This window comes from Formica exsecta, unplaced genomic scaffold (assembly GCF_003651465.1).
Source record: "Formica exsecta isolate Colony F162 unplaced genomic scaffold, ASM365146v1 scaffold423, whole genome shotgun sequence".
NCBI classification, from domain to species: domain Eukaryota; kingdom Metazoa; phylum Arthropoda; class Insecta; order Hymenoptera; family Formicidae; genus Formica; species Formica exsecta.
Window position 1 is genome coordinate 463555 of NW_021851472.1, and position 13490 is coordinate 477044.

Genomic DNA, 13490 nt, shown 5'->3' on the forward strand with positions numbered 1-13490 from the left:
TCAATGAATTAAACAAAACAAAACACTTTCAATCTTTTTAAAAAATGTATTTTTTTAACTTTAGTTATAAACTTTAGTATGCTGTTATTAGATTTTTAAAGTGAATATTGTCCAAATATTATCTAAACACTTCTTATTTTTCACGAATGTTTTCTTTATGTCTGAGATCTATTATTGCAAATAGAATATAACACAAAGTATTCTAATTAATTTCTAAATATTAAAAATTATAACAGCGGTTTTACAACTTATCTGAAAGAATCTTTAATTTATTTATATAAATTATTTCTTAACTATTATAAGATTGAAATGTCAAGTTCTACGAACTATCAAAATATACGATCTTCACAATGAGAGCTACTCATGAAATAAGCACAGCGAGAGAAACAATCAGCATCGCGGAAAAGAGACAACAATGTCAATAACATGCCTTTTTTAGAGAGGGATTTCCGGCCTCACATCTCGATAAGTAACCGCGTATATTTATCAATTGGTGGAAAACACTCTTTTATTAAAAAGACTTGAGACGTTAAATGGAATAATCGAATGGCGCAGTTAGTTTAGTAACATAGGCTGCGTTCCGTTTCATGAATCATGCGCATGAAATGGAATGCAGCCATTATCATTCTATGTGATGTCAGACTGGTATAGCGCAGAGAATTTCTGGTATGTTTTATAAATCTTCTTGTTAGTCGAACTAAACCGGTTTTACCTGGCGAAAAATTATTTTATGTATGCAAAAATTTTACATGAATTTCTAATAAACGCTTAATTAACGGTGACTAAGTAATGATAACTTTTGACAGTTTGTTTTTTGTTGCAAAAGATTTGATTTCTCTTCAGAAAATATCTTTGAAAAGATTTCAGATATCTTTTGCATGTAAAAGAGGTTTTAAAATTATATAATTTCTTTGTAATTATATTGCCAATTAGAACTAGTAATTATTTTTTCTTTTTTTTTTGCAAAATATCTAACAACTAATTGTAAGAGACTTTCAAAATATGAAGCTCTGATTATGCGAGATGCTTTAAATTTACAAATTTTATCAAATATACAAAACAAACATTTTTTATATAATTTTCTGATTAAATCTGATGATTTCGCATACACACAATTTCTGTATTGAAATAGTTAACTTAGTGGTGGCACTTTTTCATGAGAACGTACAATGTTTAAAAAGTAGATTTTTCATCGCACTCAAAAAAATGGTTGCGTTATTCAATTTGATCTGAAAAAATTTGATGAATAACGTTGTCCCGGCGAGCGAGATCGAACTTTCGTGTAAGTAGATGCATAAAGCGCACGTGGAACGAACAATAAAGAGTCTGCTCTTTACTATATTTTACTTACTTTACGCACTTTTTGTATTTAAAATGATACAAATGATAGATAACGCATATTTCAAAGAAGAAATAAAAATGATAATAGAAAAATGTAAAAAAGAACAGACTCAGAAAACAATTATCTTCAATTGTTCTACAAATAGAACAGAAAATTTACAATAAATTTACAATGAATATGTAATTAATACATTAATATATAAGTTGAAATAATTAACATTTTTTATAAGAAATTAATTCAAATTTAGCTGGGCGCACGTCGGTGAGCTGGACGCACGTCGATGAGCCGCGCGCCTGTTAGTATGCGGCGGCGCACACTTCAAGGCGCGCGGCTCAACGACGTGCGCCAGCTAAAAGTCGGCGCTGATTGGCCAGACTTTACTTAATAATAACTCCTTTATTAAGCGTTATAAAAAAATGGTTCAGGACTTTTTGACTCAGTTTGAGCCAATCTACTTCCACCTTTCTTTTGGTTACTTATTTGTCGGACACCCTGTATATATCACATTCGTACCTTCATATTTATCGCAATATAATCATTATCCGGAAATGCGACATTATATGTTAGATATAAGTATTACGTTATCTGCATGAAACCAAACACAGATGTCTTTATTTAGATTGTAAATTTGGATTGTTGAAAGCATATTCTGATGCTAGTTGGGACAATGCTGAAAATCGATAATCATTTTCAAGGGGAGTTATATTTATTGGTAATTCTCTCATATCATGTAAAGGTAAAAAAACAACGAAACGTTGAAAATTCAACTTGTGAAGTAGAATTATTTGCAGTCTCTGAAATTGTTAAAGATGTCATGCGGCTTCAAAATATGCTTACGGAATTGGATTGTACCAAATATATTAGCAAACCAATTAATGTATTTTGCGACAACCAAGCTACTATCCAATGGTTAAAGAACGCAAAGTCATCAACTAAGACACAACATGTTAATATCAAATTTCATTTTGTTCGTGATGAAATTGAGAATGGAATTATTAATGTATCGTATGTTAACACACATGATATGATTGCAAATTATTTGACAAAATCTGCTTCCAAAGAGAAACTTGAATGGTGCTGTAAGCACATGCATTTGATTCAATAATTTTGTTTTATGTAAATGCGATTACTTATAAGTGAGATCGGTTTGTAGGGGGAGAGTGTAGGAATGTACATTTAACAAACCAATCTATGTATATACTTATGTTCCATGTTTAGTTATTTTGTGATAATTCATAATTCTATGACATCTCATATAGAGAGCAGTATGTTTTGTTTTTCCATGGTCGACCGTCTTCACTATATTGACAAAGATCCATAGAAACAATTGTGTTACATTATTTTATACGCATTGAAATATATTGATATATATATTTATTCCGGATTGTTTATTCTCCAAAAATACCAACATTTTACTATAGGCTGTGAGATGCTTCTACGAAACATCCGGTCACTTAAATCGAAATATATCGTGCTTCGATGTACAAAAAATAAGCTGCGCAATAAATGAATCTATCTCTACGCGACATTAATAATATATTAGGTCTACCGGAAAGTTCTGTCCGTTTTTGGAATAAAACAAAATACAAATTTTTATTACCGTCAATAAACTTTATTAAATAATGTAATTGCCATTATTATTAATGATTTCTTGCCAGCGTGAGGGCAATTTGTATATCCCATTTTCGAAAAATGTTTTATCTTTTGATGCGAACCAGTGCTTGTTTGATATCTTGTTCCTTTTTGAATTTTTTGCCCCTCAAAAAGTTTTGTAAGGACAAAAACAAGTGATAGTCGGTGGGTGCTAAGTCCGGGGAATATGGTGGATGCGACAGAATTTCCCAGCCTAGTTCTGCACTTTTTTGACGAGTCCCCAAAGCAGCATGTGGCCTGGCATTATCATGATGCAGTATGATGTTCTTCCTATTGTACATCGCCGGCCTCTTTTCTTGGACTGCTGTATTTAAATTATCCAGTTGCTGACAATACTTCTCCGAATAATGGCAATTACATTATTTAATAAAGTTTATTGACGGTAATAAAAATTTGTATTTTGTTTTATTCCAAAAACGGACAGAACTTTCCGGTAGACCTGATATGTATAGATTCGCGAAAAGTGCGCAAAAAGATATATTCCTATGTCTCGTCTCGCTTTCACTCTATCTCTTCTACAATTTGTTATATGATAAATTGCGATTATGTGTATGAAAAAGCCAGTTTTGTCGACTCGATACATCGTAAAATAACATCATTGTCTTACATTTTCCAAAGTTGTTCTTTAACGAACCAGGTAAATACGCGAAAACAAAGTGAATTATCGCAATTTGCAATCGGTTGTACCTAATTGTAATATCATGTTGCGAATCAATATGAGTTTGTATGCGCTTATGTGAATGATATGGCAGACTTTGGATCACTTCTTTCTCGCAGACGAACTGGACCCCCGTCGTCGATAATTATACGATTTACCGTAGAGACCCGTTCTTGTGCGCAATTTTTCGATTCGATCCTCAGTTCTTGAAAGTGATGATACACTACCAACCACATATACATGTTTATCACTGTAAAAAAAATCGAAAGCAACATTAGAGAATCTACTGGATATTTTCATGAATATAATATTAATTTTTTTTACGTGCAAAAAATTTTTGTTATTAAACATGACTGATTCTTGTTATTTACTTTATAATCTTTTTATAATTAAAATTATATTAATTATATTAATAATAGATATTCATTTATTAACTGGATGAAATCTTAAGATCATCTATCCATAAAATTGAGACGATCTTGAATATAAAGGAAATAACTTTCTTTAAAATAATATATTTTTTCCTGATATATGTTATTAAAGATCTTGCGGTTGCATTTAAAGCGCGATTGACGGTAAGTACTCACTGACTGCAGCTAGACCGAAGAAAAACAAAAAAAGACCGTCGGAAACCATATTGTTTATAAACAACACAATCGTCCCATAAACGGTGATCACAAGAAAGACGACGATTATTATCATATCTTGGACCATCCATGGTAGCATCATAAATGCATTTTTCTGCAAAATCACACCGGAGTTATGTCAGTGTTACGTTAGTCGTTCAATCTGAAATACATTTTATGTAAAATATACATATTTTCACATAATGAATATATTAAAATACAATATTTACTAGTGATATATAAGATATATAAATATTTTGCATCATTAATTTTATTAATTATATTTATTAATTACATTTATTTTTTTTTTTTAAGAATTCAAAACAATTTTTTTTGCAAAAAATTTTTGGTGACTTTTCACATATTTTGCAACTTGATATGTAAGTCCCTGGCGTTTTTAATTACAATGGAAATATTTTTATAATAATATTTTTACTTTTATACTGCCGATTACGAGTAGCGTACAGAACAGGATTGTTATGCAATGGTAGATCGCGAAGATAATCTTTGCGGTCGTTGTAAATATCAGTGGCCATTTTATGTTCACCGTGAAGGTCTCAATTAGAAAAAACACGCTGAACACCTACACAAAAAGTTTATATAGCATTGAATTGCGTAATTTAAAAAATTTACAAATGATGGGATACTTACGATTCCTAATACTCCGATAATAATTGTTCCCGTTTTTAGGGAACAACATCCGCAACATATTGTCAATTGCATCCTGAAATGGAAAGAAACTGTGAAATTAAATCTTATCGAAATAACATAATGACATAAATAATGAATGTATTATTTATTTTCGCTGCACAAATATAATTTTATACATAATTATTTTTTAATAAATCATTCTCTCTTTTATACTAAATATGATAGACATATATTACAAGTTTTGAGAAATCAAAAGCAGTGTCTACTGACAAATAATTAAAAAAAAAAGTTTAAAAGAAGATAAGCAATATGACGGGTGTTTTCTCTAATCGTTCGTTTCTCTTTAGAAACATCGAAAGGGAAGAATAAAAAAAAAAATTCGCTTTTGAAACAGTTACTATTGTTTCATATACTTTTCAAGACTATCTCGATCGAAATAGATGCCAGGACGATAATTCTGTTATAAATCTGTTACACCCGCACCTCCTTAATCCCAAGATGACGTAACGCGGTGAGTTACAGAATATTGAGCGATGATGCGACGATATCTCATTTTTGCCCTGACAATGTCATGAACAAAGTTAATTTGTGTTATATCGAAAATAAGAGAAATTTAGGTTATTGGCACGTGCTCGCGCCTATTTTAGATACTTAAGGGAGAATCGCTGGCTTGCGCGCTGACCTTCCTTCCGGCGTTTATTATTTCTCTGACACCCGGGGAATCCGAGATCCGGCGACGGGGAAGATAAACACGAGATCTGTGCGATATAAACGCACACGAATGCATAACGTTACGTATACAAAAACAAAAAAAATTTATAAAATATCACGCGCGCTTTTCTTTTTAATATTATTTCCGGCCCCACATCTCGATAAGCAACCGCATAATCAGCATTTATTTGATGCAAAAGATTTGATTTCTCTTAAGAAAATGTCTTTAAAAAGACTTCAAATATCTTTTGCATGTAAAAGAGTTTTTAAAACAATATAATTATTAGTAACGGTGTTTTTAATTAGGAATTAATTATTTTATTTCACCCGACGGGTTGTTGACAATGACCCACGGCGCTATATATAAAAGATCGATCTTCCAAAAGACTATATTTCCAGAGTAAAGTTGGACGCCAGGCGCGAGGATTCGCGCCACACAAAACTCGTATAAAACTTTTAAAATATAGAATCGAGACTTTTCTCGATTTTTATCGCAACGGCAAAATCCGCGATCGCTCAGTCAACGGAATTGGTAGAGGGAATGATTCGTACGAACGGGATGGGAGATAATCGAAAGAAGCAATCTGAAATTCTGAAAACACAAAAATATAATAGAATAACATTATATTAACAAGCAGAATAAAAGAAAACAAGAAATATTTTGATATTCGGAGATAAAGGGTTTGTAGCGACGAGAAATCTTCTGGATCTCGATATCGATTATCTGCGCTCGCCCACGAAAGTTGTAAAGATGTAATATGTAAAGAAGTATAAAAGGCGCTCGGATGGCAGCCTTAGCGATAACGGAAGGGTTCGCACGCAGATATATATTCTCGAAGTCGTTGTTTGTATTCGATTTTTCCTTATGTCTCGCCTTTACAATAATTACGGCGACAGCAAATGACGGGCTAAAGAGAGAGTACGATAATTTCGCGACTAACCGGACGCAATCCCTAGAGAATGCTATAATTCCGCGCAATATTGCAATTCTTTAACGTCGATAGATTCTTTAAATAATTCGCAAGATATCGGCTACGCAGCATTTACCGGAAGAACGACACATATGCGACACGCGAGAGTTTCACGACATACGCAATAATTTCGAGACGCGAAATATCGGGAGGGCCCCAATTGCCTACAAATTTATTGCCAACAGACTGTTTGCCAACAAATCGTTTGCGCACAAAACTTTTTGCCTATAAATCTATTGCCTACAAGTTCTTTTGCGCACAAATAATAAAATTTAGGCATAAACGTACGTTTGTACATACGATACTATTGCGCACAAGCTGCATTGCACACATGATATTATTGCCTACAGACACTTTTGCGCACAAATAGAAAAATTGAAAGATAAACGTACCTTTGCTCACACGATACTATTGCGCACATAAAAAGTTATTAACAAAAAAAGTTTAAAATTTACCAAAGTACATGCACAGACAGGAAGCACGCGCGCGCACACACACACACATACACACACACGTGGGGGTGCAAGGGGGGCCGAAGGCCCCTTGCAGAGGGAGGATTTTAACTCACTCTCTTTTTTTAATTCCGTGTTCTACAATTTTTATTTTATAATACTTTTTGATAAATCTAATAATTTTAGTGTTGTTTTAAGTTTTTTGGTGAAAATTATTTGTTTCATTTTTTGCGATTTTCTTCAAAACGAAGCAAAAACGAGCAGATCTCTAAAGGACTTTTTGTCAGTTTATCGGTCCCCTACACGCTCCTAAAGTTTTGACATTTAAACTGGGGACACCCTGTATAATGAAGGATACTACAGCGTGGCATTGATGCAATCACATCTGTAAAAGAGAACCTAATAGCCGTGCGAAGGATGCCTTATGAAATTTTCCTGGGAAATAGTGGAACTCTACATCGTTCCTTGATGTTTATATTGAAACTTGGCTGGCAGTCAAGATTTCGTTTGCCAGTACTTCTAGCCATTATCTCTGTCGCCATGGATACAATTAGAAATAGAATTTGGTGACAATGCTGATCAACATAAGTTACAGTTTATTTGCTGTTCATCGACACATAGTGGGGGACTAGTAGGCTTGTGTCGAGTTTCGTGAGATACAAAGTTTTACAGTACAATCGACTTTAAACAATCTTACCCTGTGGATGAGACTTGTATGGTAGACAAATCTTTCCAAAAGATAGGCCCACTGCCAACGAAGAATTAAACTATACGGAGATCGTTAAATCCATTCGACAAGGATGAGTTGTACGACAAGGTATCTCGTTTTATACGGAAAAATTGAAATGTCAAATTTTTCAGAAGCATTGATCCGCCGAATCCGCCGAAGCATTGATATGGAATGATAACGTTACGGAGTATTCTCTCACACATATACTCTATCCAAAGAGAGAATAATATTGGTCAGCGCATAGGCGGGCAAAGTGGGGAGAACATGGCGACATACTCAATACCGTATACGTAGATTAATAATTTTTATTCATCATTGTTTACGTGGCCTCGTTTATTTTTCTTCACATGAGATGACATTAGTGGCACTACAATATTCAGTTATTCCATCGCACTTTGTAAATACTTTCTTAGCAGAAAAACACTAAAAATACTCGTTGACGCTGCACCAAACCGTTCGAGGGTTATTTTGAGAAAATAATTGCAACTGTCAATATGTCAAATGATCGGGGGGACTTGTTCTCATGATTGAGCAAAATACGCGTATATGGATAAAAAATATATTATATAAATTAGATAAGATAGAATTAGATAAGATTAGATAAAATAAAAAATGTTCTGCATTGCAGATAAGTAGACTAAAAAAAATGAGATAAAAAATGTTTGTTAAATAAACTGCTTTTTCTTATTTTTTTTTTTATTTTCAACAATTGTTTTTTTATCATATGTTTATTTCCATCGCAAATCTGATTTTCTTCATTAAATATTCTTTTATTAAGATTACAAAAACACATATGTGAGATCTGTTAATGAAAAATATTTAATTGATCGTATTTTTTTAAACAAAACGTGCAAAAAGATATATGTCATAAAAAAAATCCTCGGGAAAATTGTGCAACTATCAGGTTGTAACGCATGATACTGGATGAAAAAAGGAAATAATCTATACTTATGATAAATAATATTATAAAACAAAAGTTTGAAATATGGCACATGTCGTTTAAAAGAAAAAAAACAAGAATAAAAAATTAAACTCAAGTATGTGGAGACTCATTCTTTATAACAATATTGCGAAAAATATTTTATATCTCGCAAACTATCTCTGCTTTTCTTGATAGATAAGAAAGAAAAAAGTTGATTCTTTGATTATACGATAATTTAAAAACTCTACCTCTTATTATTATTGTTATGTTGGTGATCTGAGTAGGGCAGTGTTTTTTCATATTATAAAAAAAAACAAGTTATAAACTTATAATAACACAAGTCAATTGGTCAATTCATTAGTTTGCTAATTATCTATCTTTTCCTCCTTGGAGTGGTGGTTGCTTTAACTTCCAAAGGTGATTTATGCGTTACAAATAAATATTTATTGACGGATATATTTAAATTATATATAATAATATGACACACTCTCAATGATAACATAATTATTAATTAAATTTAATTGGCATATAATGTGTATTAGAATTATAATATATATTACAATTGTGCATTATCTCGCGTATTAAAAGAATATTATTTATAGAAAATGAAAGTATATATATAATAATCTCTGCTTATATATATTACTTGATACTTAATTTAATAAAATAAACATTTATTTTAATTAATTATAAATAAGTAATTATAAAAAAATAATACTTAATTTAAAAATATATGAAAAACATATTTTTCTTTGTATATATAAGCAACTTAATTTGTTGTTATTGTTATTAATTTGTGAATTATAAATTAATAATTTTATGTAAAAGATTTAATGCTATAGTTGCTTGAAAATAAAATTCTTTAAAGTTATAATATTTATTTGTCAGAAGAAAAATAATTATATAAAAAAAATAAATACTGTCTAATCTAAATAATGCTTACTTTTACTATAGGTTGTGGGATGCTTTTACGAAACATCCGGTCATTTAAATCAAAATATATCGTGCTTTGGTGTACGAAAAATAAGCTGCGCAATAGATGAATATATCTCTACGCGACGTTATTAATATATAGATTCGCGAAATGTGCGCGAAAAGATATATTCTTATGTCTCGTCTCGCTTTTACTCTATCTCTTCTACAATTTATTATATAATAAATTACGATTATGTGTAAGAAAAGGTCAGTTTTGTAGTCGATTCAAGATAACGTCATCGTTTTACATTTTTCAAGATCGTTCTTTAACGAACCAGGTAGATACGCGAAAACGATATGAATTATCGCAATTTGCAATCGGTTGTATCTAATTGCAACACCATGTCGCGAATCAATATGAGTTTATATGCGCTTATGTGAATGATATGGCGGACGTTGGATCATTTCTCTTTCGCGGACGGACTGACCCCTGTAATCGCGCAACCACGCATTCAATCCTTTTCTCATGGTCGTCGATAATTATACGGTTTTCCATAGGGACCCATTCTTTTGCTCAATTTCTCGATCCTCAGTTCTTGAAAGTGACTGTACACTACCAGCCACATGTACGTGTATATCACTGTAAAAAGATCGAAACCAACATTAGGGAATCTGCTGGATATTTCCATGAATATAATAGCAATTTTTTTATGTGCAAGAAATCTTTGTTATTAAGTATAACTGATTTTTGTTATTTACTTTATAATCTTTTTATAAGTAAAATTATTTAAATTATATTAATTTTAGCTATATAATTATAATATATAATTATATTAGTTTTTGCTATTGATACAAATTAAGGTTTATATTAATTCATTAATTGGATGAAATCTTAAGATCATCTAAATTTATAAAATTGAGACGATCTTGAATATAAAGGAAATAATTTTCTTTAAAATAATATGTTTTTCTCTGATATATATTATTGAAGGTCTTGCGGTTGCATTTAAAGCGCGATTGATTAAGTACTCACCGACTGCAACTAGACCGAGGATAAGCCAAAGAAGACCGGTAAGCACATCGTGGTTTATGAAGAACACGATCGCGTTATAAAGGACGCTCACAAGAAGGCCGACGGCCAACATTATACCCAGGACAACCCATGGTAGCATCATAAATGTATTCTTCTGCAAAATCAAACCAGAATTATGTGAGTGTTACGTTACTTGTTCAATCTGAAATACATTTTATGTAAAATATACATACTTTCACATAATGAATATATTAAGATATTACTAGTGATATATAAGAATATTTACTGGTGATATATAAGAATATTTACTAGTAATATATAAGAATATTTACTAGTGATATATAAATAAGATATAAAAATGCATATTTTGCATCATTAATTTTATTTATTATATTTATTAATTAAATTTATTTCTTTTTTATAAGAATTTTTTCATGCAAAAAATTTTTAATTGTATTTGGTGACTTTTCATATATTTTGCAACTTGATATATAAGTCCCTGGCATTTTTAATTACAATGGAAATATTTTCTTACTTTTATAGTGCCGATTACGAGTAGCGTAGAGATCAGGATTGTCATGCAGAGGTTGATTGCGAAGATGATCTTTACAGTGGTTTTGTCCAGGATGTCGATGATTATCGTTTTCCATTCTACGTTCGCCGTGAAGATCACAATTAAAGAAAGCACGGCGAGCACCTGCACAAAAAATTTATGTAGTATTGAATCACGTAATTTAAAAAATATATGAATGATGGGATACTTACAATTCCGCATACTCCGTTAAAAATTGTTCCTGTTTTCAGGGAACAACATCTGCAACACGTTGTCAGTTGCATCCTGAAATAGAGAGAAACAGTGAAATTAAATCCTACCGAAATAACATAATGACATAAATAATGAATATATTATTTATCGCTGCACAAACATAATTTTATACATAATTGTTTCTTAATAAATTGTACTCTCTTTTATACTAAATATGATAGACATATATTATAAGTTTTGAGCAATCAAAAGCAGTGTCTACTGACGAATAATTAAAAAAAAAAGTTTAAAAGAAGATAAACAATATGACGGTGTTTTCTCTAATCGTTCATTTCTCTTTAGAAACATCGAAAGGGAAGAATAAAAAAAAGCTTTGCTTTTGAAACAGTTACTAATGCTTCGTATACTTTTCAAGACTATGTCGATCGAAATAGATGCCAGAACGATTCACATAATTCTGTCATAGATCTGCCACACCCGCACCTCACCCACTTAATCCCAAGATGACGTAACGCGGTGAGTTACGGAATATTGGGCGATGATACGACGGGATCTCATTTTTGCCGTGACACATATCGCAACGTCATGAGCAAAGTTAATTCGTGTTATATCGAAAATAAGGGAAATTTAGGTCATTGGCACGTGCGCGCGCTCGCGCCTATTTTAGATACTTAAACGAGAATCGCTGGCTCGTGCGCTGACCTTCCTTCCGGCGTTTATTATTTCTCCGACACCCGAGGAATCCGAGATCCGGCGACGGAGAAGATAAACACGAGATTCGTGCGAAATAAAATTATACGAATGCACGATGTTACGTATACAATAATAAAAAAAAAATTTATAAAATACCACGCGCGCTCTTCTTTTTAAAATTATTTCCGGCGTCACATCTCGATAAGCAACCGTATAATCAGCATTTATTTTATCCAACAAACGCTGTATACGCTGTAGACATTTGTGTGCATATTTAATTCGAATATTATATATATATATATATTCGAATATTTTATTATATATATATTGTTATATTCTATATCAGATCGTACTTCGATCGAAGGCTCGCGATGCATTCTCGCGCTTGTCTCGGGAAATCGGCCAAGATCGTCATGGGATCGCAGCTGAATACGCGACCGCGAAGGAGTTCGCTCTCGAGGTCTTTCGATCCCCAATAAGGAAACGTGTCTCACGGTCCTAAGCTGTTCTCGCGAGCTCTCTTGAAACAATATGACGGTGTTTTCTCTAATCGTTCGTTTCTCTTTAGAAACATCGAAAGGGAAGAATAAAAAAAAACTTTGCTTTTGAAACAGTTACTACTGCCTCATATACTTTTCAAGACTATGTCGATCGAAATAGATGCCAGAACGATTCACATAATTCTGTCATAGATCTGCCACACCCGCACCTCACCCACTTAATCCCAAGATGACGTAACGCGGTGAGTTACGAAATATTGGGCGATGAAATATTATATATATATATATATATATTCGAATATTTTATTATATATATATTGTTATATTCTATATCAGATCGTACTTCGATCGAAGGCTCGCGATGCATTCTCGCGCTTGTCTCGGGAAATCGGCCAAGATCGTCATGGGATCGCAGCTGAATACGCGACCGCGAAGGAGTTCGCTCTCGAGGTCTTTCGATCCCCAATAAGGAAACGTGTCTCACGGTCCTAAGCTGATCTCGCGAGCTCTCTTGTTCACCTCGCGCGAGCGAACAGAGCTATCACGTCACCGTCGCGAATGATGACTGGTCGCGATTAAGATTACCTTGATAGTTCATGGTGAATTGACGTTTGTACTTGACCGACACTCTCTTGAGAGCTCGTTCGAGAAAGATTTCGATATTAAATATACTTGGCCGTTTTATCGTGCGCGCGCTCGCGCCTATTTTAGATACTTAAACGAGAATCGCTGGCTCGTGCGCTGACCTTCCTTCCGGCGTTTATTATTTCTCCGACACCCGAGGAATCCGAGATCCGGCGACGGAGAAGATAAACACGAGATTCGTGCGAAATAAAATTATACGAATGCACGATGTTACGTATACAA

At 32.7% G+C, this 13490-nt stretch overlaps 2 protein-coding genes across 3 annotated transcripts; both read right to left on the reverse strand.

Annotated features, from left to right (window-relative positions):
- Positions 1-3318: 3318 nt before the first annotated feature.
- On the reverse strand, positions 3319-5672 carry LOC115240287 (lysosomal-associated transmembrane protein 4A-like). Of its 2 annotated transcripts, XM_029815354.1 has the most exons (5): positions 5613-5672; positions 4931-5003; positions 4716-4862; positions 4241-4394; positions 3319-3903 (listed from the first exon to the last, which is right to left on the reverse strand). In XM_029815354.1, exons 2-5 carry the CDS (start codon positions 5000-5002, stop codon positions 3728-3730), a joined length of 549 nt encoding a protein of 182 aa, XP_029671214.1. In that variant the 5' UTR covers position 5003; positions 5613-5672; the 3' UTR covers positions 3319-3727. The 2 variants fall into 2 exon arrangements, with proteins under 2 accessions (XP_029671214.1, XP_029671213.1); XM_029815353.1 differs by lacking the exon at positions 5613-5672 and having other exon boundaries at positions 4931-5601.
- Positions 5673-9860: 4188 nt separating this feature from the next.
- Positions 9861-11502, reverse strand: LOC115240289. The gene is made up of 4 exons (XM_029815355.1): positions 11430-11502; positions 11200-11361; positions 10665-10818; positions 9861-10271 (listed from the first exon to the last, which is right to left on the reverse strand). The coding sequence occupies exons 1-4, from the start codon at positions 11499-11501 to the stop codon at positions 10156-10158; spliced, it is 504 nt and encodes a 167-aa protein (XP_029671215.1). The 5' UTR covers position 11502; the 3' UTR covers positions 9861-10155.
- Positions 11503-13490: the final 1988 nt, after the last annotated feature.